Genomic DNA, 25,753 nt, shown 5'->3' with positions numbered 1-25,753 from the left:
TTGTTATTAATTATTTCACAATTGATTTTATATATATATAATAAATTATAATATAATAATAAATACTAAATAATGAATGAAAATAGGTTTCCATCTAATTGAAATTTTTCCCATTTCCAGAATACAAACGGACCGAGGCCGACATACGTAGGCGCCAACAACGGTAACGCGGGCGGCGCCGGCGGAGGCGGCGGTGGTACTGGTGGCGGCGGCGGCGCCGCCAATACTGGTAGCGTCGGCGTAGGACCCACGACCGGCGCGGGTAACGCCGGATTGAAGGGCAACACGGGCGGCGGACCGCGGGGCGGCAATCCGGTGCAGTATCGTGCGAGTGGAGGCGGTGGTAGCGGTGCCGTCGCGGCCGCCTGGAGCACGGCGCCGTCTCACGCAGCCGCGGCAGCAGCGGCGGCCGCTTACCCGCCTTACACGCGACACCCGAGCGCGGCTGCGGCGGCCGCCGCGGTCGCCGGTGGTCCTCAACAGCTGCCGGCATCCGCAAATCCCTTCGTCACCGCCACGTACGCGCAGCATGCGACGGTAAGCACGCGTTCGTTCGCCAGCGTACTCTCTTCCATCTCCAACGGGAATCCTTATCGCGATATCGGGCAATAGTTTAGGATTTTATCTCACGTGATGGTGAACGCATACGAGATTATTGTCGCGCGGTGGTTGCGTAAACTTCGCGAGAAGGTAGAAGATGGATCGTTTTAATAAGTGTAGTGTAATATTCGTGTTGTAAACTAGAATATAGGAAATATTATACAGATTGTTATTGTTTGGATATAGGATATAATTGTTTTAGATATGAGTTGTTGAATCCGTAACCCATTTTTCGTGCTTTATATCTAATAAGATATATATTTTTTAGAGATATTTTAGCCAACTTCACGTTTTCATGGTATATACGATGTTATCAATTATATCGAAATTTTTAAAATGGGATGTTAACTTCATAGAGATAATTGACTTATCGTGCTAGATTACAAATTTGAGATAATATATTTTATATCGATAGTCGCGATCTGATAATGAAGCGAAATACTCGGTATAAAATTAATTGCCTTTGACTCTTTTCGAGTATCTCAAATTACTTGACTATTAATGATGTGTTTGCAGTATGGTGGACAGCGGGTGCCTACAGCTTCATCTCCGGCGAATACTAACAGCAGCTCTAGTAGTGCCACTGGCAGCCAAAGTGGGACAATGAGCACGAGTCTCAGCAACAACGCTATGCAGGGTCAACAGGCGGAGCAGCTGTCCAAAACAAATCTATACATCCGTGGCCTCAATCAGAATACGACTGACAAAGACCTCGTTAATATGTGTTCTCAGTAAGTGGTGTTATATTATATATATTTCTTTCTTATACGTGGCATATCTAATGCCGCGTGATCGCAGATTTATGTCGTAATTCTATCGGAGAGAAACACGATGCCTTATCAGAAAGAAAACGAATACGCTGTCAACATAAGTTAATGTATCATTATTAATTATGATTTATTCGATCGTACATAACTATTGCAAAGTTGTACAACTATTAGAGTGTATGTTTTATTAATAATTATCAATACTTGTCTTTAAAATACAAGTATATTATATACGATAATAATAATTAGGTTAATATAAATATGTTACATCAAAATCTGATATTTTTACAGATACGGAACTATAACCTCCACCAAGGCAATTTTAGACAAAAATACAAACAAATGTAAAGGTAATTAATTGCACTTACATTCCTCAATAGCATACTGTAACCTAACTAAGCTAGTTCTTTATTTCAATATAATTATTTTATTACAAGTTGGTCAATTAACGTCAAGTGAAAATTATTATAGTGCTATTTGCGTTAGAGATCACAATAAATATGCTTGATAAACAAAAGATTCTCATTATGTTTTCTTATATCTAACAAGATTGTCACTCGTCTGCAGAATAAACTCGCGGAATCTGTCTTCTGTTGAAAAAATGAGAAGAAACGCTCTCTCTTTCTTCCTCTTTCAAAAAATTTTATTATCATAATTTACAAAACTATTAAGTTTTTAAATTTAATGTGACTTTCTGGAAATTACCTAGATTTTGAATTACATCATGGCTCTTAAAACCAAGACAAGAGGGATGTCCATTTTCTCAATTTTCCAATTTTGCAATCCTTATTCCTATATACATCGCAAAATATTGGCAAAAAATTTAAGAAAATAAGAGGAGAAAATGAAGACAAATTTTGGGAGAATTTAACGAGATAGAAACGAATGACAATTTTTGAATAATTTTAATACGTTGATCGCTAACGTCATAAATGATAAATTCATTATGTATTATGTATTCATTATGTGTTATGTATGCATCAATTCAATGTGTATCAATATTATGCACGTAGTACAATCAACGTATTTATCAATTATAAAAATTATTAAATATTTCATATTAGAATTTTCTAAAGAGAAATCTATAAGATTTATGCTGTAATTACAATGTTGCAGGTTACGGATTTGTAGACTTCGAGTCACCGATGGCGGCAGAGGGTGCTGTCAAAGCACTGGTCGCCAAGGGGATACAAGCGCAGATGGCGAAAGTGGGTATCTGGTTGCTCCGTAGACTGGACAGTGTACGTGGTTGTGCATGCAAGTACAGAGTAATACCAGAGTAACAGTAAACCTCTCTCTCTCTTTCTCTCTTCTTTCTCTCTCTCTCTCTCTCTTTCTTTTCGTTGTCGTTTCTTTATTTTTTACCCCATTCTATCCATTGCGTTTTGTTGTGTTTTTCATACAACTCCTTTCTCGTCGCCTCCTCGTTTATTCGCACGGAAACTTTGAAAAACCGATCGAGATAAATCACATTTTTTTAAAAATAATTTTACAAGTGCGAAACACGACGTTTTGGGCGTCTCTTTTATTGTATGCAATATTGAAAATGTTTTAAAGCAATCAATGTTTCAATCAACTAGAATCGTTATTTTTAAATTTTGTATATTTTTATATTTAATGGATTAATATTAGAATTCCAAGTTAAGCATTTGTGCACGAAAAATGTATCGATTTATTTTTATTTAGTTTTATTAAATTTTTACTTTGTTTATAGAGAGATTTATATCATAAACGAAAAAATTTCAATATCTTCTTTTTTTTCATAAATTTATTTTTTCTCTAGTTGCTTTATAGATGCTGTACGAATCTCCATCTAATAAAATCTAATTACCGCGCTAGTATCAAATAATCCTACAAACATGAAACTTGGCAAAAGTTTCTCTTAATATTAAGGAGAAACATCAGGATGAGAGCTAGAGAAAAAAAATCGTCTAAAAAAAGAAATATTTCAAAAGCATTCTCACATATGGTATTTCTTCTTAATATAATTAATTCGGTGGAAATCTCACAAGGGTATAGCTTATATGTGCGACGAGCAATTGTGTGTATAATTCAAAAAAAATACTTCCGTAATATTTTTCTCGATTATTTCTTATATATGTACACCGGGGACTGTAATATATTTTTTCCATCAAGAGCCTCTCTATCTTTCTCTCTATCTCTCTTTCTCTCTGTGTTTCTCACCTTCTCTTTCATTTATCTAGAAATTCTCTCCAATCTCTTTGTCTATAATTCTGCCCTACTCCTACCAGACCTCTATCGGTGTTTGCTGCTATACCTCGGCCACAAATACAGCCGACATGCTATGCTACGCCAACACTATGTTTAAGATTATCATGTCTGAAAATTGCATTCTGCGAATTTCAACACTAATTTCAAGCTCAGCTGTAGAGGCGCAATAATAACCTGTTGTCGACGTTCAATTTGTGTCACAATCTAGATTTATATAATTAATTATATACTTGCAAGAGATTGACAGTAAGTCTATTTTATCTATGAGTATCGTAATTTTAAAGCTTAATGTAAAACTTTATTCGCTGAATCGTTGAAAAATCTGATAACGAATTAAAGAAGAGAACAGTATTGCATTGAAGTATAGCAGCATAAGCGCGACGTATCAGTAGCAACTTTAGTAATGGTAATATCGATATATTGTGCAACATTACGTTCATTATGTTCTTCGTATCGTAACATTAGCGATCCAAAGAGAGTATTAGCTTAAAATACGGTTCGTGTTACACTAAATTAAATTCGATAGCATTGTTCGACTATGATAAAGATCTCTCTTTACTATGAAGAAGACGATGCTTCTCTCTATATGCCGTATTATATTAATCTTATTCAATTGGAATTGAAAAGATAAAAAAAGAAACATAAAACACACGCTGCCGAACGAGAGTGTCGGCCTTCCCCGCCTGTGTTTGTACCATTTATCCATAAGACTAACTCTCTCTCTCTCTTTCTCTCTCTCCCCAAATGGAATGGTTCCTCTAAGTTGCCCGCGGTAAAAAAAGCACGGGGTGTGATGACCAACAGCTGTGTGATGATAATGACGATGTCGATGGCATGCGATATGATATTATTATAACTAAAAGCGCGATATCATCGTATCTCTTCTCGATTAAAATCCTATGCCCCCTCCCCCTACTCTTCCCAGGGATACGCGTATTATTCGGATCAGGCGTTATCTTTCCTCGAGGGGTGTTGGTTGACACGTACACTTATCTTACGATAAAAGTTTAATCTCTCAACGCGTCTACAGGGTGTGCATTCGGGAGCTCGTCGTAAGATTCAAGTTCGAGAATAACTTACTCATGTACTACATATAAAAATTAATTGTGTCATCAATTTTTAAAACGTGAATATTAGCCACCTATAAATATAATAATATAAAAATATTAATTGTTTTTATTACATCCATCCTATATACAGAGTTATAGGATAATAGAGGAAGTCATGTAGAAGTCACACAAGTAAAATGAATAAACGGAATCGGGTAAAAGAAAAAAGGGAAAATTTCAACGAGATTAAAAGTCAAGCTATGTCGAATCTTACGCAAAATTCCGAATGCACGAATCATATCTTTGACGAGTCTGTATGAACTGTCCTATCGGAATAAGAATACATTAAGAAAGGGTACATTTAATACAGCGGAAGCTTGATTATTCGAACGTTATTCAATTATTCGAATGATGCTGGAAACGTCCGATTGTTTGAACAATGTTTCTCTTGCGAGATAACATCATTCGAGAATAATTGTATCGTTTTTTCCATATCATTCAAATAATCAATCATTAAATAGCGTTCGTACAATGGAGCTTCTATTATACCTGTATTTGATCATCCATATATATGCAGAATGTCGTAGAACGAATGGCAGTGCGATTAACAACGCGATTAATTCGCGTTAAAGTGGAAACAGAGTCGATGGACCGTGTGTTCGTTCCAAACAAGTCGTTCGCTTCATTAAAACTATAATCGCTTCATTCTGCGACAGCCCGCATATATTTTAAATGCCATCAGCCTGGCTTATATATCATGATATTTTCATTATTCGTTCTTTTGTTTTAATGCATTCGCAAGATTGAAGTAAATTGTCGTAAAGTATAAGTATACTCAAGTAATCGTAGATATTTTGATTGATTTATTATATGTTGACGGAGAAGAGTGTGGTGGCATCTCGAAATATGCTTGAGGGTGCATCAGTAAAAAAAAAAAAAAAAAAAAAAAAAAAAAAAAAAAAAAAAAAAACATACGTACACATATATCTTTCTCTCTTTTTCTTTTTCTCTTCAATCTTACTTTCTCTCATCCTTTATTTACATTATCACGTTTTGTTTCACCCTCTCTCTCTCCACTTACTCTCTTCTAATGGAATCGTTCAAACGGCATAAACGGAGCATGAACACATACGTATATGTACGTCCGTGTCCACGTTCACATATATTATGTGTTTTGTGCGAGACATGTGTTCGTCCAAAGTCGCTTTCCTTCTTCACGTCCGTTCATTTACTTACATAACTGTATATATACATATATGTATGTATATATGTATACGTAAAGATATCTGTGCTTTTTTTTATCACGCTTCTCTCTCTCTTTCTCTCTTCTTCCCTCTCTTTCTCTCTCTATCTCTCTCTCTCTCTCTCTCTATCTCTCTCTCTCTCTTTCTCTGTTTTCAATGAAATGCCATTTGTTATTTGAACCTATTCTTTGTTACCGCTTTGAATGGTTATCTGTAAAGACGACGGAGACGGTTCTTGACACGTGTACATACATAATATATTAGAAATTTTAAATGGATACGGAATACACAGAGTTAATACACAGGTTTCGAGCTATATAATCCTTGCTACAGAAATTACGATCATATATTCTCGCGAATGCCTCCGTGAATATCGGTTACACGCGCTACGAAATTTCTAAATACCATCGAGACGACTAGAGACGATCATCGCGCAATTAGGCAGGTTTTGCATCAAATAATTCCACTCCCACATGCACAATACTCGAGCAAATTTGTCCCATTCCATTAACGTAAAACGCGATAAAATGTATGCACAGGCGACGCACTTATATCGTTATCTCGTATGTTACGAGAGATTTCGTCTACCAATAAAAATTTGTCTAACAACTGCAGTAGAGAGAATCTTTTTTTTTTTATATATGTTTTGTACTATTATATAAATATGTATCTAACTTTTATTTTCTTATATACATATATATATATTTGATTTCTCTCTTATTTATTTATATTTATTTTACATCTGTGATTTTTAGCTGTGCTCACTCGCTCTTATCTCTATTGTGCCTATTTCTTAGGGCTTATTCGTAGAAACGACACAAATTTTCTTTCGATAGAGCTGAGTCTTTACGCGAGGATTGTTAATGACTGTATAACGATGTGTATGTGTAGATTATATCTTATTCTCGTGTGAGCATGCTCCGCGCGAGAAGAATACAAATTCGAGAGAATCGAATTTTTAGAGATAGCGCATATATATTTATATATGTATATACATATAGATATATTTGTTAGTCGAGAGATAAATCGAATGCATCCTAAAAGCAAGCAAATTTAGAGAGCCACCAGAATGTGGTAATGAAATTGCCATGAAGCATGATAACCTCCCGACATTGAGAATAATAATTATCTTAATACGGTTTCACGTTTTGCGATATCGGTTCTCGATATATACCCTCCCGTTCGTTCTACTTTGCGCTTGTTTCGAAATTTAGATGACGATAATTCCTAATATATAATTTCATAATCTTTTCGTAGTGTATCAATGTATTGGTAGAAAAAAATATTGTATTTTGACGAAGCTACCGCTCACTTTTTCGAGATTACATTTAGATTACGTCTCGTTATTTTTCTTTTTTCGAGGATAAATGTCTCTTTCCGTGTATTTTTATTATTTCGATTTTATTATTCGCGCTAAAACTCGCAAATATCATTTTAACGTTCCAGACTAAGAAGAAAAAAATTACGCGACCACACGGCACACTCATTCGTCGCAAGATTCTCCCCATTATTTATTCATAATTTCATATCAATTTATGATATAATAATCTAATAATAATAATAATAATATATCTCTATCTTGTACAGGATATTTCTGAAATAGTTGAAGAAATTTTGCAGACGTGTTAAGACGTTCAAGTTTCGAGTCTGTAAATCGTTTCGCCTGTGCATCCATTTGTAATCGTGATAAAATAAAGCAGCGATATACAATAACAGTCGTGGAAGTTAAAATGATAGTCCGTTCAGATTTGTTTGCAAAATCGATATATCCATCGTATCGTTCTGTTACACAAGTAATTGCATAGTGTCTTTACTCTCTTCCCAGCAACAGGAGCAGGACCCCACCAATCTGTACATTGCCAATCTACCGTTGACCTTCAAGGAGAACGACGTCGAAGCATTGCTGGCTCAATACGGACAGGTCATTTCAACTCGCATCCTTCGCGACACTTCGGGTCAAAGCAAAGGTGTCGGATTCGCAAGGTTCGCATGAAAATTCATGATATACGATAGTAATATTGGTACTATTGTTTTCCCGAGAGCTGCGTTTACTTTGTACAAGATTTGCCTCTTGACGAGAAATATAAAAAAAAAAATTAGTATATCTTGTTATTGTCTTATATTATTTTAAGTCACGGTAAGATTTGAGAAAATATTAATATTGTAATGTAATATAATATACGTACTGTTGGTTCAGAGAGTAATTTAATATTTCTAATGGCTGTTACAGAATGGAATCTAAAGAAAAATGCGAGCAAATTATCCAGATGTTCAACGGAAAAGCGCTGCCAGGCGCAAAAGATCCTTTATTAGTTAAGTTCGCTGATGGTGGAAACAAAAAGAAATCGTTGTTCAAGAGTACAATATGGAGAGAAACTGGAGAAGTATGTATTCTTTTTTTTATCAATCTCCCTATAAAATTATATATCGTAATGATATTGTATACATGCAGAGTGATGTATATACGAGGTATATAAAGTATATACAACGTACATACTTTATTTCTTTGAACAGTGTGCGAATATATACACACGTATTATGTTACTAATTGGTGTTGAATTCACTTCCTCTCTTTTTGACTTGAATAAAATTCTTTTTTGTGACATTAATCTTGGGAAACGTGTACATGTGTCGTTCACTATGTCACAGGATTTATATTTTTGTAGTAGTGTTTTTTTGTAATTGTTGATATATCACTGTGAATATACTAATTTATCATTTAATTCTTCATTTTTTCAGAACATGACTTTGAATTACGACACAAGCGGCGTCGGCCAGAACGGCGTTGCTGCGACTCACATGCTTCCCGCGGCGACTCTAACGCAGTACAGCCGTCACTACGGTCAGGCATTGCCTGGTTACAGTGTGCCAGGCACTCCCTGGGTGGCACCTTATCTCGTGCATCCTTCCCCACCACATATGCAACAGGTTGACGTGAGTTTTTATACACTTTTCGTTCATTTTGTTTTCGTCATTTTACACAATTGAAGGAAAATATTTTTGTGTCGGACTTTTCGATTCAAGAGATTAGCGCAATTTTTTTGTGTATGTAACAATTCTTGTTTTCGACAATAAAGTTAATAGAAATGAAATATTTTACATTTGAGCATGTGAATCTCGTTCAATCTAAATTAGTTATCCTCTTTAAGATAGAATTGTTTTACGCTTATGCATATATTCTAGCGATTCTTAGAGATATATTTGAAACATTTTGAGATATCAATATGTCTACGAAATTATATAATTATTAAACCATATTGTTAAATTACGTGCTCTTTTTTTTTTAGGAAACCGCGTTCAATTGCTGTTTTAGCTTTAACAAGGTTCCTATATTCTTGGAATATCTTTTTTTCCGAAACAATATTATCGCTTGCTTTTTCATCATCGAGCTTCGTCGATCTTTCTGTTACAGATGATACCGTCGGCCGATCCTAGCAATCCGCAGTACAGTATGATTCCTCAGCTTACCACGCAGATGTCTACTTTGCATCTCGGCACTGGTTCCGTAAGTTATCGATTTTTTATCAGCTTTTAAAACACAAAATTCGGAAGACGTCTCCAAGATTGAAACTTAAAGGTTATTCTAATGATATAGAAAATCTCAAAAAATGTCTTTCATAGTTTAAAACGTTTATTATATTTTAATCGGAAGAATGTTTTCCTAGAATTTCTCTTAGAATTGAATCTAAAATCTTTATAATTGTCTTTCGAATATACGTGTTGTTGACTAGATTGATTTGAGTTAATGCCGACACAAAAATAAAAATTAATCGTCTTCTTGTTTCTACTTTTCAGTACATAGCGAGCCCGCATCCCTATCCTTACACCACTTACCCCGCCCCTAGCATCATTCACACTATGCCACTGGGCGAGTCGGAGCAGACGAGTAACGCGGCGTCCCCCGACGATTCCTATCAACAATACCAGGCTCAACAGCCTAAGTAGGCCACGGTTTATAATAGGTCAGAATTCTTTCTCCTCTCGTAATGCCGCACGATGCGATAATATCGTGCCGAATTACAAATTCCTTCGTTCGCAATAGGATGACATACTAAAGCGATCTTTCGGATTTTGCAGATGTACGATCACGTTAAGAGTTACATAAGTTAGAAAAGGCATACTGATTGAGAGAGAGACGCATCAAGAGACACGCGTAGAATGAGCGACAGCAACCGACACCGAGCGGGATTATACTAAGAAGAATATAGATTTGAAACAAAAACTACATTACGTAACGGATAAGATTCTTCCTCACGATAAATTGACTTGCCAGCGATGTTTTATACGTTTTATCCATCAGTAAATAGGGGAAAGTAGTTGATATTTTGCAACGAGTAGGCAGAATGAATGTTGAAAGAATGTGTAAGCGCGAAAGAGAGCGAGTAAAGAGAGAGAAAGACAGAATACAATTGAAGAAATAGAGGAGAAAAAAAAACATGAGAGTGATTACGTGTCATCCGGGCGGACTAGCATGTGCTTCCGCACCGATATGGCTTCATTAAAACGATCTATATAACGGTAACACGTACACTCCCATGTGCATACATAGATACACACACATACACACAGTGAGAAAAAAATTATTTACGAAGGACAGTTTAGTGTCAAGCTGATAGGCTTCCATGATGTAACTTTAGGTATTACGTTTACTAAGAACAGATGAGACAGAAATTGGTCGAAATTGATCTTGAGAACTCGAGAGTATGAATAAGTATTTTAACGAGTAAGAGAGAGAGAGAGAGAGAGAGAGTATGTGCGTGTGCAAATTGTAAGGGAAAAAACGAATAAAGGAGAAGAAAAAGTAATGCTGCTCAGAAATATATAAAGGAGAATTCTTCCTAAGAAAATAATAGTAAATAATAATACGGAGAGAAAGAGAAAGAGAGAGAGAGAGAGGGAGAAAGATGGTGAAAGGAGGGAAAGAAAGACAGAATGCGCTACTTCCAAATGATAGGATTGACAGATATAACATCGAGAGGAGAAATTCGAAGATTCAGAATTATGACTACAAATTTCGAAAATGGCGCTCATTTGCGGAACTTCTTCGTTAAGAACGTGCTTGGAAGCACGCGTCTTCCACGAGAGCGTACACTTCACCCTCAGATCTATATTTCACATACAGATTACGTAGACTACACAGATACACCGACAAAAACAATAATACACTCTTATTGTTCACGAGTTCACGTGTTCTCTTTTCGGGTTTTTCTTTTTTTCCGTTTTGTTAAGATGTTCAGAGACATTCCAAACCGGGCATATATGAGCACATCGCCGCGTAAAGCTTTTTTTTAAATGATATTTTTGCCTTTTTTGTAACGACAAATTATTATTAGTTTAACAAAAAAAAAAAAAAAACTTTCTTTTTCGAACACACGAAAGAGGGTAATCATTTCCCGTACTTATTTTTGGATGAATATTATTCTGGTTCCTAAATTTCTTCATCACGTCAGTTCTAAAAAATTTGCGAAGAAGCTATTTGAATATATTTTATTATCTTATACTTAATTGTGATTTACAACAAAACTTTTTCAACACGGCACATACGTAGCAATAAATAATAAAATATATGAAAATAGTCCATTTTTGCAACCTTAAATTTCTGAAAATTAATAATTTTTTAGAATGTGATGTGATGGAGCAATTTGAAAATTGTATTCAGCGGACGTAAAAGACGGAAAATGATTATTCTTTTTCTTGCTTTTTTCTTTGTTAATTTATACATAACTTTTGAAGACAAATTGGAAAAAGAGAAATCACGACGATAAAATTTTGTTTGTAAAATGTGAAAATGGAAAAATTTCGAGATATACTGGATATTAATTATTGTGCGAAGAACGAAAGAAAAACACTCTTTGTATTATATTTATAATGATTACGCTACGGATCAATATTGATTTTTTAATTGTACAGCTTAAATACAAATTTTTTTTAGAATCGTGCCTTTGCAGACAGATCCGTTAAATGAGAGAGAAAAAGAGAGAGAAAGTAAAGGATACAAGGAAAAAGAGATTGTTATAATATATTTTTACGTATCGATAAATTCAGATGCGACGCCAAATTTGGTTTTCTAGTTAATATATCTGTAATTGTTTTCACGTTATAAATATCTCTATATACATTTGTTTTCGTTATCAATTTGATAGATTTTGTACATGTAATTGCATGCATTATCGAACGGAATTGGACTGTAAGAGAGAAGAAAAAATAGACACATACGCGTATATCACGGGCGGTCCATAATAAAGATAAAAAAACATCTTTAAGAAAGTCTCTAGAAAAATCAAACTACGATGAATCGAGAAAGAGAGCGCGAGATAACGAGAGAAAGGAAAGGATGAGAGTATGTTTGAGATAGAGAGAGAGAAAAAAAAAAATAAAAGTGGGTTTGTTACACAAGACAAGTATAACTAGAGTGTAAATTAATTTATTTTATCGAGGAAACGCGCGTTACTGTCGGAAAAAGGATAGACGGGAAGCAAAGATAAAGATGCATCGATCTACAATTGTACACACATGTATACGTATACACACACATATACACACGCGCGTGCGCGTGTTTAAACAGATCGAGGAGAGAGAAAGAGAGTAATCGAGACGATATTTTGTCATCTTTCAAGATGTTAAAATTAATAGTTGTAAATAAATCATAAAGTAACATCGCGCGAGAATATTCGTCAATCAGAGAGAAGTTTCGATTTAAGAAGGTTGAAAATCTTTAGAGCATTGTTACGCCACTTTGCGCGATAACTTTGTATTTACTAAAATAAGTATATTTTGCCAAAAAAAAAATTGAAAATTTGCGAAAGTAACTGATTATATTATTTGAATCCATTAAAATCATCATGTTGCCCGTTTGGGTCTTGATTATTCTCACGTTACACCTACGTCCAACGAGATCTCCATCTCTTCCCTCTCCTGTGAATGCCTCCTCTCCTAACTCATCACCATCATCATTTGTGCAGCCGGCAGAGTTTTGTATTGTCTGACATGGAATTGATAGTCAAGGATCGAGTGAAAGAGCGAAAGAGAGGGAGAAAATGTAGAAAAGCTTTTTACCAAAAATATGCGAGAGCTGCAGGCTATTCGCGTGACATATAAGAAAATGATGAAGATGAAGGCAGAAATGACAATGGCGATGGCAGCAAGCACAGGTAGTTAGAGTTTTAGAGAGAGAGAGAGAAAGAACGAACGAGCGAAAGAAAGCAGAGTCGTGTAGTTATTATTATAATATTACAATAATGACGATGTATTATTATAATTAACGATTTACTATTATTGATGTCATCTAAACGTATGAAAGATTTTTACACTGTTGAGACTTGAAGTAAATAATATATTTAGTTTATTTTGGTACATCACGATTTGATGACGAGAGAGTGAGAGAGATAAATTGAAAAAAAGGAGATGAAGAAAGGCGAAGTACGAGCTATTTTTTAAGAGACAGACTTATTACTCGATTTGACTCCACACATTAAAGTAAAAAGTAAAAAAAAAAAACCAGAGGGTAAGTGCGAAAGAGAGAGTGACTGCGAGATAAAGAGTGTGTATGAGAGAGAGAGAGAGGGAATATAAAGCCGAGATGGAAGTGAGAGTGAGAGGAGCATCTTTTAGCGAGTGCGTATAGTGTATTTGTTGCACAAGGCGAGATTGTCACCAATTGACTGACAAAAAAATCCATATGTGATTTTAATAGTAAATTTTGAGAATTTTACTAAATAGACTTGTATACAACTAAAAAAAAAAAAAAAAAAAAAAAAAAAAAACTAAAGTAATTATCGTGACCGACCAAACGAAAAAAAAGAAGAGGGAGAAAAGTGAGTTAACAGAGCAGCATTATAGTTGCGCCGACCCGTTTAGAAGGGGATGAGGACGCACGAATAGTGCGTCCAACATCCTCAAATACAGGCAAGGAAATTCCGTAAGAAGATGGAGAGAGAGAGAGATGGAAAAGAAATGGTGGCCGGCAAAGCGAGAGAAAGAAAAAAGCGATCGTGAGCGAGAGCGCATAATTATTATGTACAGAGAACGCGCGGAGAGACGCGTCTTTTCTTTTTTTTTTTTTTGAACGCGCGCGGCAACGTATCTCGCGTAGATAGTTAGAGTTGAACTGAATGAAAAGGAAAAAAAATCCTTAGGATTAAGCGAGACGTGCGAGTGAGCGACGAGCACTCGCTCGAATTAGGAGATAATAGGAACGGGGCGATCTTTTATCGGATAAGTTTACAACGGTAGTTAGGTAGAACAATAGTTTAGCTATATAGTAATAGTTAGGATACGAATACATATATAAATATATGCCTCTCATTTCCCGTGTCTACCTGCCATCCCCCCGTGTACGTTATCGCGGACACGGGAGTGGAAGGGGAGCGAGACACGGGCATGGGGCACCGTTCAGCCTATGCACCTCGCACCCGTCAAGACTGACTGGCTATTCATATTTTAATTGATAAATATATATATATTATTCTACAGTATATATATATGAGCGCTATACTCGTATAATTGTATAAATAGTAAGGAACTATTTGCTTGCTGCGCACCGCGGGTCGGGTGCGTGGGCTGGCCGGATGTGGGCTTTTGAATTTGAATCATGATAGGGCGTGGGAGCTCGCGTGGAATTTCGCACGGCGAAGACAAGTCGCCACACCTCCTCCCCCTTGCCCACAATCTAGAACCGATATTATTCTAGAGGATTAAGATTTGGACGCGCGAAAAAAAACGGTCCTCATAGTCTCCCTCGTGGTGTATAATATCGGTGTCACGACGTCAGAAGCGAAAAATCATATAAATGTTTTTTTCCTCTTCTTGTACGATTCTTTGCTTCTAACGTGAAGCTTTTGCCGTGAAAGAGCTCGCGAGCTTCCCCGCAGTCTATGGCCACCACCAACAAGGGTTTTCGAGCAAGAAGACGGTTCTTGCTGCTGCGGACGATGCTGCTTTCCAGCGTAAAGCTTTCTCTAGAATTTTAGCATAGAAACTTTTTTAGATTAGACATACTGTAGTCGATAGGCTCTGATTGTAGAAAAGAGGATGAGAAAGATAATCGATTGAGAGCGAGGAGAGAACGAGACGAAAAGATGTAGGATGTTTTTAAGTAAAATAATGTTTAGTCGAGATCGGCTTAAGAGAGCGAATGCGTGCGTTTGTTGCGTGCGAGAGTGAGTGAATTAGCGATAAAGCGAGGTCCGAAGTGACTAGATCATCGTCTTGTACTTCGATTTGTACAGTCCTTAGTTTTCCAAGTTTTTAAGTTATTGTTTTACACGTGTTTGTTAAGCGACATAGTTGTAATTAGTCGACATCTCTGTTTCTTCTTCCACATTTCCTCCTCTCCCCCCGCCGATGTATCTCCGCGCCCCTCCACCCTTTGTCTCTTGTTTCTTTTTGCATTTGTATTCCGCTCGTCCTTCGTGCTCGGCGACGAACAAACTCGAGCGAAGGAAGCGGGACTAGTGTGTGCGTAATGTAATACACTACGATGGAACGAGAGAAATGAGACACGTACCCCGTGTACCGCTTATTTTGCGTCGTCTTTCCAAGGTTGGCCAGAGACGGAGAGAAAAAGCGCAGAAACAAAGAAAAACGGGGAGAAAAAAAAAACGATGTCGCCGGACGCTGGAGTCTCTTTTTAAATCCGCGCGCGAGGATCAATTTGTAGAATTTCGAGAGTACTTTTAAGGCAGAGACGAAGAAAAGGCGTTTTAGCATGTAATGTGAAGAAAAAAAAAAAAATCTTTAGACGTTAAGGCAAGTTGTGTCATAGCTAGTTAAGAGATCTAGGGTGACTCTTAGGAAGTCGAATAGGTGCTGTAATAAAACAAAGTTTAACAAGAAACAAGTCAGAATTAGATTTTTCATGAATAAAGAAAAAAAAAAATAATGAAAAAAAGCTCGAAGAAGAACGTAAAAGGGGGGGGGGGGGGAGGGGGGGAACGTAACACACGCGACGATGACACATGGAGTATAAGCCACTAAAAAGTGCCCTTAGTTTATTTTGGATCGTTTAAAAAAAACGCTAGTCTTTGTGTGAGAAGAGATAACGTGGGAATTTTTAGATAGAATCTTCGGAGAGAATAAACAAGCAAACAAATGAAAAAAAAGAAGAAAAAAAAGGGAAAAAGGACAAAAAAAAAAGAACCGAAGAAAATCGCGCGCGACGAGAAAATATTGCGAGCAGACGAAAAACCGACGAGAGAATGTGCGAGCGAAAGTGAGAGAAGGAGCGTGTGCGCGTGTGTGTACGTAGGTGTATGCCATAAACTTCAAAAGGGGGAAAAAAAGAAAAAGCAGAAAGATAACGCGTACTCGAAGAGAACCATCATCTGCCTATTTTACATACAGAGACTACAGCGCACACTTGTGTGCAGAATATACACAAACACACACATACATACACACAGAACTTGTACAGAAAGAAAAAGAGGGAAAAAGAATGCGCGCGCTATTGCGAGGGTGCACGCTCTCCGCTGCTCCTGTATTATTAACGCATACACCCTAAATGTGTGTCTCTGCTATAGGGGCGTGCACACTTGAATCGGTGGTCTTTTTAGAATTACACGAGTAATGAAGAAACGGTTTGGTAAATAATTAAATACTTCGCGATGCGGGGAAGCGAATTTCCCAAATTCGTCACGATTATCGTCCCTTATTTTTGATCAATAAACGATCTGTTTTGGGGATTTATGCCGAGCGACACGATTCTCTTACTTCACCTATCCGGCACGAGTCTCTTTGAGAAGAGAGAGGAAACGGAAAATGCGCTGATCTAGGGATCAAGCATATTCTTAATCAAAAGATGTTGCAATATTAAAATCAATTATAATTATTTTTTTTTATCGTTGCATTCGTGTATCGATCCGGTTTTCACATACGATATGACGATGTGTTTAAATATAATCAGTTTCTTGATTTTGACTCGGGATAACACTCTCGTTGGAAACGAGAAGATCGATAAATACATATCCATAACAATTACAAAGATTCTTAAACTAAACGCACAAATTATATACGGTATTAAAATGATAGAGATCGCTTTTTGCATCTAAATTTATTAGTCATATTAAATATTTTCAGATTTCAAAATTTTTTACTATTAATATTACGAATTCATACCTAAATTATTTACGAGGAATTTCTCGATTATTTCTGCGTCGATTGTACACGATGCCTTTGCTTTATAATACTTGTGTTATATTGTATTTATAATTAGCGCGCCACATGCTTGGACTTGAATATCCTTAGAGTGTTATCTGCACCACCGGAGGTTATCAATTCGGGATTCGACCAGTCGCAGCTGAGGACCTTGTCTTCGTGTCCCATGAGATCAAACAGCGGTGTCCTGGGGCTGGAATACGATCGCAAACGTTAATGCATAAATATAGTACTAGATATAGACAAAACTGCCACTTTTACGTTCGGAGACTTCGTATTTCTATATTCTCTCATATATATGTTTCTTGTTTTAAATATCTGAATCTTAACACGTAATTTTAACTCTTCTTTAAGCAACAATTTTATAATTTTCAATATTTAATTATATATTATATAATTATTATTAATTTATATTAAGACGGCAAACACTAATTCTCTGCAAAAACGGTTCTTAAAATTCGATCACGCAAACAAACGAAATTTCGCGGAGATCTCCGTATTTTTTTTTTTTTTAAGAATTGCACATTTTATGCTATTGTTTGTAACTAACCTTCTAGTGTCCCAGAATTTGACGACGTTATCATACCCTCCCGAGATGAAAAGATGTTCGTCTACGGTCGACCAGCGCACCGATGCCACCCACTGTGTGTGAGAGGTGAACTTGGCTTTCAAAATCGTACCCTCTAAAATCGTAACACAATAACATAAATATATAGTCTGAAATATTTATTCACCCGATGTTAAATTAATGAAAAGTTTTGAAAATGAAAAATTTTAAAATTCGGTAAAAAGATTTTAATAAAATTTTCTACGTTAATCTGAAATCAGGAAAATTCAATATCGATTTAATTTTATAGATAAAATATGTAAGTTGATTTTATATTGAAAGTATTTTAATGTTTTTCAATATTTTCCTCAGTGTTTGTAAACATATGTAAGTTGATTTTATACTGAAAATATTTTAATTTTTGTCAATATTTCCCTCAGTATTTAAGAGTGTTTATTACTATATTACTCAGTGTTTATAAACACATCGATAATATGAATTATGTCGAAGCTTTAAACACCTGTAGATCTCGGGTCGTACAGTCTCACGTGTTGATCGGCCGATCCCGTTATCACAGCGCGTGATAATGGCGAGTAATCAATGTCGAAGAAACACTTATCGCCATGGATCTCGTGCTTGATACCGCCCAATTCCGAATCCCAGATCTTTATGGTGTGATCCCACGAACTCGTGATGATTTCTGTTTTGTCGGACCACACAATCCCGCTGATTGCCTGTTTGTGTCCCTTCATCGAGCGCTTTGGAGCCTGGAGTATAAAACGACGCATGATAACCATGTGGGATCATGATAATGTTATAACACAACATTTTTTTTTTAAATTTCTTAATTTACGTACCTTCGTTTTACTAGCGTATTCTGATCTTGCCTTTTTCGAAGCCGGTTCCCCGTTATCATCTTCCTCTTGTGTAGCTTAATTATCAAAAGAGAGATCTTATTCATTATTATTTCATGTGCCTAATCGTTTATTGCCGACTTACATCTCTATTTACTGTTTTGCAGTAAATATTTCCTCAAATCTCTTTAAAATTAATATTTTTTAAAATAAGAAAATTTTTTGTATCGCAAGCCATATATCACATTTACATTTACAAAAAAAAAAATAAAGATTAAGACTTTTATTTAAAAAACTAAGTAATTCGATTTTTTATATTAATGTACTTACATGTTGACCATATAAGGAGCATATTGTCCCAAGCGCCAGTTGCCATTAATGTTTTGTTGTAGTTTACATTGACTGCTTCAACACTTCTTTTATGTCCTTTGCAAACATGTACACATTCCACAGAATTTTTTATTATATCCCAATTCCAAATCATGCATGTCTGGTCCATCGATGCACTGTGTGTGTATATATTTGTCATTATTAACTGTCCTTTATCTTCTGAGATATATTTAAATGTTTTTTTACATGTTTCAAATACATTTGGGCAAAAAATTGTTTGAACATTTGTGTCATAATTAATAACTTGTATGTATATAAAAAAATATAAATATGAAATTCATAGAAACGATACACAACTGCACTACTATTTTTCGAAGAATTACCTGACAAAGGAAGCTTTATCATCATCGAGAGATATCCAGGCCACCGCTTTGACAGGAGACATATGTCCAGGAATTACAAAACGATGTTTACCTTTCAATGTCCAAATATGCAGTTTATTATCGTAAGTACCAGTTAGGATCCTAAATAGAATAATTGATAATGTTAATACCTTAATTATAAATATATAAAGATATAGAGAGTACACTTTTTGTCTTCTGTTTTTAAAATTTTATAATCGTAAGAACCCCAACCATTTTCCGCAAACAGCAACAGCCGATACCCAGTCGTCATGTATTAAACAATCTTTTGGTTCTGGCAAGGGATGCTTCTCTATGTATTCCACATCTATTACCTCTTCCGTAAAAACTCCCCTATCTGCGATATGTTCTGCTAAGGGGGTACGCAAGAATTGTGAACAAACCAAGAAATCAAATTCCACTTCATCTTGGATATCATTTGATTCTGCAAACAATCAAATATTTAGTTTTGTGATAAAAAATATCGACACTGTCTTACAAGTAACTCAAATACTTAAATGACATATAAAAATTAACTTTACATGAAATTACTTTTAAAGTTATACACATGCGTCAGGAAAAGCATGTGATATATATATACTTTAATATTAAATAGTAACGTATTAAATAATTAATAATCGAGAATCATTTGAAGAGAAATGAGAACAGTTTGAAATACATTAAAGCAAGTAGGTTTCACACGAAAACTCTCCTCCTCACCTCTCAAAAGTTCATTTATTATAGTATTTAGTTCGTTGCTGATTATGGAACTGTGTACTGATAGGGGATAATCCGGCACTGCATATCTGAAAAGACATTCACAAACCAAGGTATGTTACCATGTTCTTATAAATTTGACAAATACACGTGGAAAAATCATTTCTTACCGCTGCTGCTTGGTTACAAAACGAATTTGTACTTGGCTCTCATTTTTATCAGAATGCACATGCTCCATCGTGGACAATCGTGGAAAAGCGTGCTAATACCAGCTGATACCAGCTACCAGCACACTTGCTCTCAGATTCGGAATTCGGATATGAATGAATTAAAATCGGTCACGTGTGAGAAGAAGTGGGGAATAGATATTGGAAACCATGTGCGCATGCGAATGTAAATCTTTTTCTCTCTTTCCTTCCCTCTACAATTCATTGCACTCCCTCCAACAACTTTCACGCCTAGTTTTCGCATCATCGTGTTACATAATCAATGGCGAATACAACTTCAGCTCGCTACTCAAAATGGCGGGTCATTCAAAGTTTACGAGAGCGAGATTTTGAATAATTATATCAAGCTCCCCGAGATCCCGAGATCTCCTTTATTCGCATGTCTTATGTCCTACGTGCATATACATCTTCCTGTCCGGCGTCGAGACCGAGATCGAGATTATCAGGGCTTCGGGAAACCGCGCGTATTATCGACCGCGATAATTGACGTAATCCAACTGTCAATGTCGAGCGTAGCGCGCTCGGTGCCACGCGGCGCGACGAACAAGAGCGTGGACTTGGCTTGCTCGGGCGATTTTGAGGTTATGTCGGCCGACAGATATTCTCGATTTTCGTCGTGATCGTGTCGGGATATCGCGATGTCGCTGCCAAAAGTGTCGCGGAAGGACACGATGGACGAGTGCCCGATCGTACCGGACCTGGCAAGGCATTTCCGGGCGAACAACAAGAGCGGTATCGTCAGCTGCCTCGCCCAGCTCAAGAGCGACCCTAAACGATGTAAGGAGTTCGCAACGCGGAGCAGCAGCCTCGAAATTCTCGTCCAGCTCCTGCGCTGCAAGAACGATGCAATAGTAAACATGAGCCTGAGCATACTCGCGGACGCTTGCATGTCCTTCGATGTCAGGGAAAAGGTATGTCCTTTGCTCCTGTCTTGTAATGTACTTGATTGATCATTCTTGTAAAGTACGCTGCGTAGATCAGGGGCGTAAGTAAGTCTTGTATTTAAGAGGTGTAAAAAAAAAAATTTATTTAAAAGCATTTAGAGAGAGAGAAAGAGCGAATGATTTTTTTTTTATTTTTTTGATATTATGATTTTATGATTTTCGATAAAGATACACTACTCAACAAAAAAAAAAATAAAAATAAAAATAAAAAATAGGGAACACTTTAAATCCTAGAAATTGGGCTATTTTCAAACCGTTGAAACTCGACGAAAAATCATGATAGACAAAAAATTAAAAAAGCATTTTGTAACTTGAAGTTTCAATTTTAATGCGCTACTGGTGGTTTAAAAAATTTTTTTTTATCTTCTTTGTTCTGTGCTTTAAAAAAGAATCCATTGTTTTGTTCCTTAAAATTATGAATTTTTGACACTCTGCAGCTCGATAAAAAAATTTCTCTCGGAAAATTCAACACAAGTTCCATAAACTACAACATTTTGCTTACAAAATGCTTTTTAAAAAATTTTCCTATGATTTTTTTTGATCGAATTACACGATTTTGAAACTAAATCTGTATTTTTAGACATAATGTCGATACTCGGGGAAGAATCATCGCAGACAAAAAATTGAAAAAGCATTTTGAAACTTGGAGTTTCATCTGTAATATGATATCGATAGTTCAAAAAAATTTTTTTATTTTCTCATTTCTAGAAAATACAGGTTTAGTTTAAAAATCGTGTAACTCAGTCAAAAAAAATCGTAGGAAAATTTTAAAAAAAGTATTTTGTAGGCAAACTGTTGTAATTTATGGAACTTGAGTTGAATTTTCCGAAAAAAATTTTTTTATCGGGCTGCAGAGTGTCAAAAATACATAATTTTAAGGAACAAAACAATGGATTTTTTTTTAAAGCATAGAACAAGGAAGATAAAAAAATTTTTTAAACCACCGATAGAGCGTTAAAGTTGAAACTTCAAGCTTCAAAATGCTTTTCTAATTTTTTGTCTACAATGATTTTTCGTCGAGTTTCAGTGGTTTGAAAACAGCCCAATTCTTAGGATATGAAAAGTGTTCTCTATTTCTTTTTTGAATAGTGTATATTTAATGATGATGATAATATTGATGAAAATATATCTACTAGATAGATAAAGAAATTTCAAATTGAGATAGAGAGGAGAAAATGGAGTGATAAATTGTGCTATTTTAAAGCCATGATATATAAAAAATTGGTTACGACACACATGAGTGTATTAGTATAACTTGACTTTAAACAAAATTGAATAATATCCATGTTTATACACGCAGTATTTTTACATTTGCATAATTTATGTTATATACTAATAAAATATCTGTTCATTGTCTGACAGATCTAAAATTTCAGATAAAATACAGCAAGATTGGAATTAATGTAGTACCCATAATAAAAAATCTCAAACTGGACACTAAGCTGCACTGCCGCGCTTGCAGACTTGTCAGTAACTTGTCCGAATGTAGGTGGCATGTTAAAGAATTGTGCGATGCTGGAGTAGTGAAAGCACTTGTTCCACACCTAATATTAAAAACCAATACGCAAACTTATTGTATGGCCATCAGAGCTGTGAGGTATAAAATTATTCTAGTATAATTTCTTCTAGTATAATTATAATATATTTATTCTATATAATATTTTTCATCTATATTATTTTTTCAATTGTATTTATGTAAATTCCATATATAAACACTTATATAGAAGAAAAAAATTCCAAGATTAAATGCTAAATACGTCTTACAAATTTTTATAATTATATACCATTAATATTTCGTGATTCTAATTATTATGAGATATTATTTGTTTTTAATTACTTTATATAGAAAAATAATTAATTTGTTAATACTTTGTGCACTTATGTGCATGTGTCTAATATTACAATTATTAATTTATTTATTTTAATTATATTTGCAGGAATATCTGGAGTTTTTATATGTATATCAGGGAAACAATGATAGAATTGCAGATTATCAAACTGGTTACTCAATTATTCGTTAAGGCCGAAGAAAAATCTTATGAAAACACTAAGCACGCCGAATTGGTGGATGCGTGTTTGAAAGCTATGTATGCGTTTCTTGTCACTCTAGATCCGCGCTGCGGCGAGCAGATGCAGATAGATAAGGACAAGCAAGGTTACAAGTGTCTCATGCGGTGCTGCAACAAGGGAAACAATAAAATGGCCATCAAATGCCTCTATCTTCTCTGCCAAATAGCCGAGTGTCGATTGGACTTGGGCATTTCCGGCACAATTGAGGAGATCATAACTTTGATCAACTCAGTGGAGAGCAGTTCTAAGGAACAACTGTACAAAGAGATACTGATTAGTCTATGCCTGTTCTGTCGAGAATCGGTGAATCGGAACAAGATCAAGAACAGTGATGGATTACAGCTGATCATAGCGCTGCTGAACAATTCCAAGCACAAACATTATCATTCTGTATTGTTACAAGCTCTTGCACAGTTTATCTACGACGATAATGCTCTCGACATTTTGGCCAAACATGGTATATTGGATATCTTGATAGCAAAATTGAAGGATGTGATTGCTATAGCGGTGGACGATGACAAGAATAACACGTCTAGGAAACGTTTCAGCGATTATCCGCCCGAATATCAGAAAACGCCTTTGAAATATACTCGGACTTACGCGGAAAGGTGAAAAAAATTGCAGAATATTTGTTGAATATTCATTAAGATGAAATATCAGAATCTACAGACGATGATTCTGATAAGATATATACCAGGCAATTGACTTTTGTTTGTTATTTTTCTAATCGAAATTAATTCAATTAATTTGTTATTTTAGAACATCCAGGTTTAGTATGGACTTTTATCGCGACGACTGGAGCCCGAGAAGTTTCACGAGCGCCTCCTCCTCGTCGCCATCCAGCACACCGCCCTTGCTACTTTGTTCCGATTCCAATCCGGAAACTGACGACACCGAGGATAACGACATTTACAGTCCGATCTGCAGTGACACCGAATGCGGCGACAACGATGAAGACGGTACATGTTATCTTTATTAGTATTCTATTGACATAATTTTTCATTTAATTACATGTGTGATGATTTAAATTTTGCATAAAATTTGTCTGGACTCGACTACAATTTATTCATCTAAATTAATATTTCATTGTTACAGAGGAAACAACTTCCTTGAAGAGCTACAAATCGCTGACGACCGCCGAAGCCGATTTTGATTCGCTCTCAACTAGTTCCGAAACCCCCAGCAAGATGAATGCTTGTGAATTCTATACGTTAGTGTTGTTCAACAGTTTGAGTTTTTACCCAATCGACGAGTTAGCCGATCCTAAGATTATCAAACCATTGACGAATTACATAAAATATACGAAGAAACAAAATCTCCAAAAATACCGAATCACCGCAATCAAGATATTAATGAGGATAATGAAGTAAGAGGTCTATCAAAAAAGAAAGTCCATCATTTTTTAATCATTTTTTAATTATTTATTTAATTGGCTATTTTAGAAAGGTTTTATTTATCGCGTTTATATTTCTAACATCTTTCAATTTTCTTTCCAGTAATACGGCTTATTTTCTACCGCTGCTGAAGCAGGGCCTGGTATTTGACCTGCAGACTCTGCCGGAAGCGGAGGATTGCACGCGGCGTTTACGCATGGTGGCGGAGACCGGCGGCGCCATCGGTCAACTGTCGTTTATATTGCTGCGCGGAGAAGACGAACAAAAGCTGCTGACCGCGGTGTCGATACCGCTTCTCATCAAGACACACCACAATCTTAAATGCTTACTGGACAAGTATGGCGGACTACAGTTAATATTTCGCTTGCTCGCGGAATCATCACACAAACTGCACGAGTCGGCGATCTGGTCGATCTGCCAGTTGGCGAGGACATTGCAGCTTTATCCGGCCGATCCATCGATTACAGTCACGAAATCACTGAAGACCAGCGATTATTCGAGATTACCTCGTGACGAGACGACGGATCATACGAAGCCGACGGTGTCGTCGATGGTTACATTTGAGCTAGATGACGGCACGACAGTAGAGGCATGCAGGCGAATGCTGTGCCGGCGCTCGGACTTTTTTTCCGCCCTGTTGGAAGGCAGTTTTAGTGAGTCGGGTAAGAGACGAGTGCGATTGAAGAACACATCGCGCGACGGCCTAAACACATTGATACTAGCGGCGAATGGTGCCGCATTGGAGCGCGAAAACATCGAGTCATTGTTGGACGCGACAGTGTTAGCCGATAAATTTCTCATGTCGGACCTGTTGGACCCGTTGACCGAGACCTCCCTAGCCAAGCTGAATCACGAGAACTTCTGCCGAGCGTGGCGTTGGGCCAAAAGCTACTCCTGCCATGAATGGAGGTCCTACTGCATCAAGAGTTTCTTGACAAAGATGTCGTGGAGTGAAACAGTGCAGGCGTTTCGCAATTTTTATACTATCGATATTTTCGACGAATTCTTGCACGAAGTCAGGGACATAATCGAGTATGTGTTGTGCCAAAAGACTAAAAGACATTAAAGATATTAAATGATTCTTGAATTCGGAGCAGTGCAATTATGACAGACATAGAGAATTCTTTGACAATTTTTAGAATAAATCTTGGAAGAACGAATTCTAGATTGAAAATGGAGTAAATTTGTGGACATTGTTACTCTGTTCGTTTTATGAAAGCTCTTCC

The 25,753-nt window shown here is 36.2% G+C and overlaps 3 protein-coding genes across 3 annotated transcripts in view; 2 read left to right on the top strand and 1 right to left on the bottom strand.

Moving 5' to 3' along the window:
• Window positions 1-13,829, top strand: part of LOC115242895 (protein alan shepard-like) — a 31,778-nt gene extending 17,949 nt beyond the window's left edge. Inside the window, 12 exon segments of the mRNA XM_029819489.1 lie at window positions 121-537; window positions 1,117-1,331; window positions 1,659-1,717; window positions 2,484-2,609; window positions 2,612-2,628; window positions 7,718-7,875; window positions 8,123-8,276; window positions 8,632-8,826; window positions 9,180-9,215; window positions 9,305-9,397; window positions 9,688-9,854; window positions 9,970-13,829. Of these exon segments, the coding sequence (XP_029675349.1) occupies window positions 121-537; window positions 1,117-1,331; window positions 1,659-1,717; window positions 2,484-2,609; window positions 2,612-2,628; window positions 7,718-7,875; window positions 8,123-8,276; window positions 8,632-8,826; window positions 9,180-9,215; window positions 9,305-9,397; window positions 9,688-9,837 (1,620 nt within the window). The 3' untranslated portion in view covers window positions 9,838-9,854; window positions 9,970-13,829.
• On the bottom strand, window positions 12,257-20,242 carry LOC115242896 (ribosome biogenesis protein WDR12 homolog). Its single transcript, XM_029819490.1, has 9 exons — window positions 20,063-20,242; window positions 19,896-19,981; window positions 19,410-19,620; window positions 19,158-19,298; window positions 18,775-18,950; window positions 18,448-18,521; window positions 18,111-18,357; window positions 17,594-17,726; window positions 12,257-17,236 (listed from the first exon to the last, which is right to left on the bottom strand). Exons 1-9 carry the CDS (start codon window positions 20,128-20,130, stop codon window positions 17,098-17,100), a joined length of 1,275 nt encoding a protein of 424 aa, XP_029675350.1. The 5' UTR covers window positions 20,131-20,242; the 3' UTR covers window positions 12,257-17,097.
• A 131-nt stretch (window positions 20,243-20,373) lies between these two features.
• Window positions 20,374-25,753, top strand: part of LOC115242897 — a 21,590-nt gene continuing 16,210 nt past the window's right edge. The window contains exons 1-6 of the mRNA XM_029819491.1: window positions 20,374-21,030; window positions 22,440-22,660; window positions 23,001-23,741; window positions 23,893-24,092; window positions 24,229-24,499; window positions 24,630-25,559. Of these exons, the coding sequence (XP_029675351.1) occupies window positions 20,758-21,030; window positions 22,440-22,660; window positions 23,001-23,741; window positions 23,893-24,092; window positions 24,229-24,499; window positions 24,630-25,559 (2,636 nt within the window). The 5' untranslated portion in view covers window positions 20,374-20,757. The remainder of the gene's footprint in view (window positions 21,031-22,439; window positions 22,661-23,000; window positions 23,742-23,892; window positions 24,093-24,228; window positions 24,500-24,629; window positions 25,560-25,753) is intronic.

The sequence above is a fragment of the Formica exsecta genome, unplaced genomic scaffold (genome assembly GCF_003651465.1).
Source record: "Formica exsecta isolate Colony F162 unplaced genomic scaffold, ASM365146v1 scaffold659, whole genome shotgun sequence".
NCBI lineage: Eukaryota > Metazoa > Arthropoda > Insecta > Hymenoptera > Formicidae > Formica > Formica exsecta.
Note: the sequence above shows the minus strand (reverse complement) of the source record. Positions and strands in the feature narration are given on the sequence as shown.

Bases quoted from the DNA above. Each gene is read 5' to 3' on its own strand.
- LOC115242896 (XM_029819490.1), bottom strand. From the start codon at position 20,130: ATGGAGCATGTGCATTCTGATAAAAATGAGAGCCAAGTACAAATTCGT. The intron at 18,358-18,447 runs GTACGTAAATTA...TTTATACTCCAG, and splicing joins AATACGCTAGTAAAACGAAG to GCTCCAAAGCGCTCGATGAA. The intron at 17,237-17,593 runs GTTAGTTACAAA...ATCGTATTCCAG, and splicing joins AAATTCTGGGACACTAGAAG to CCCCAGGACACCGCTGTTTG.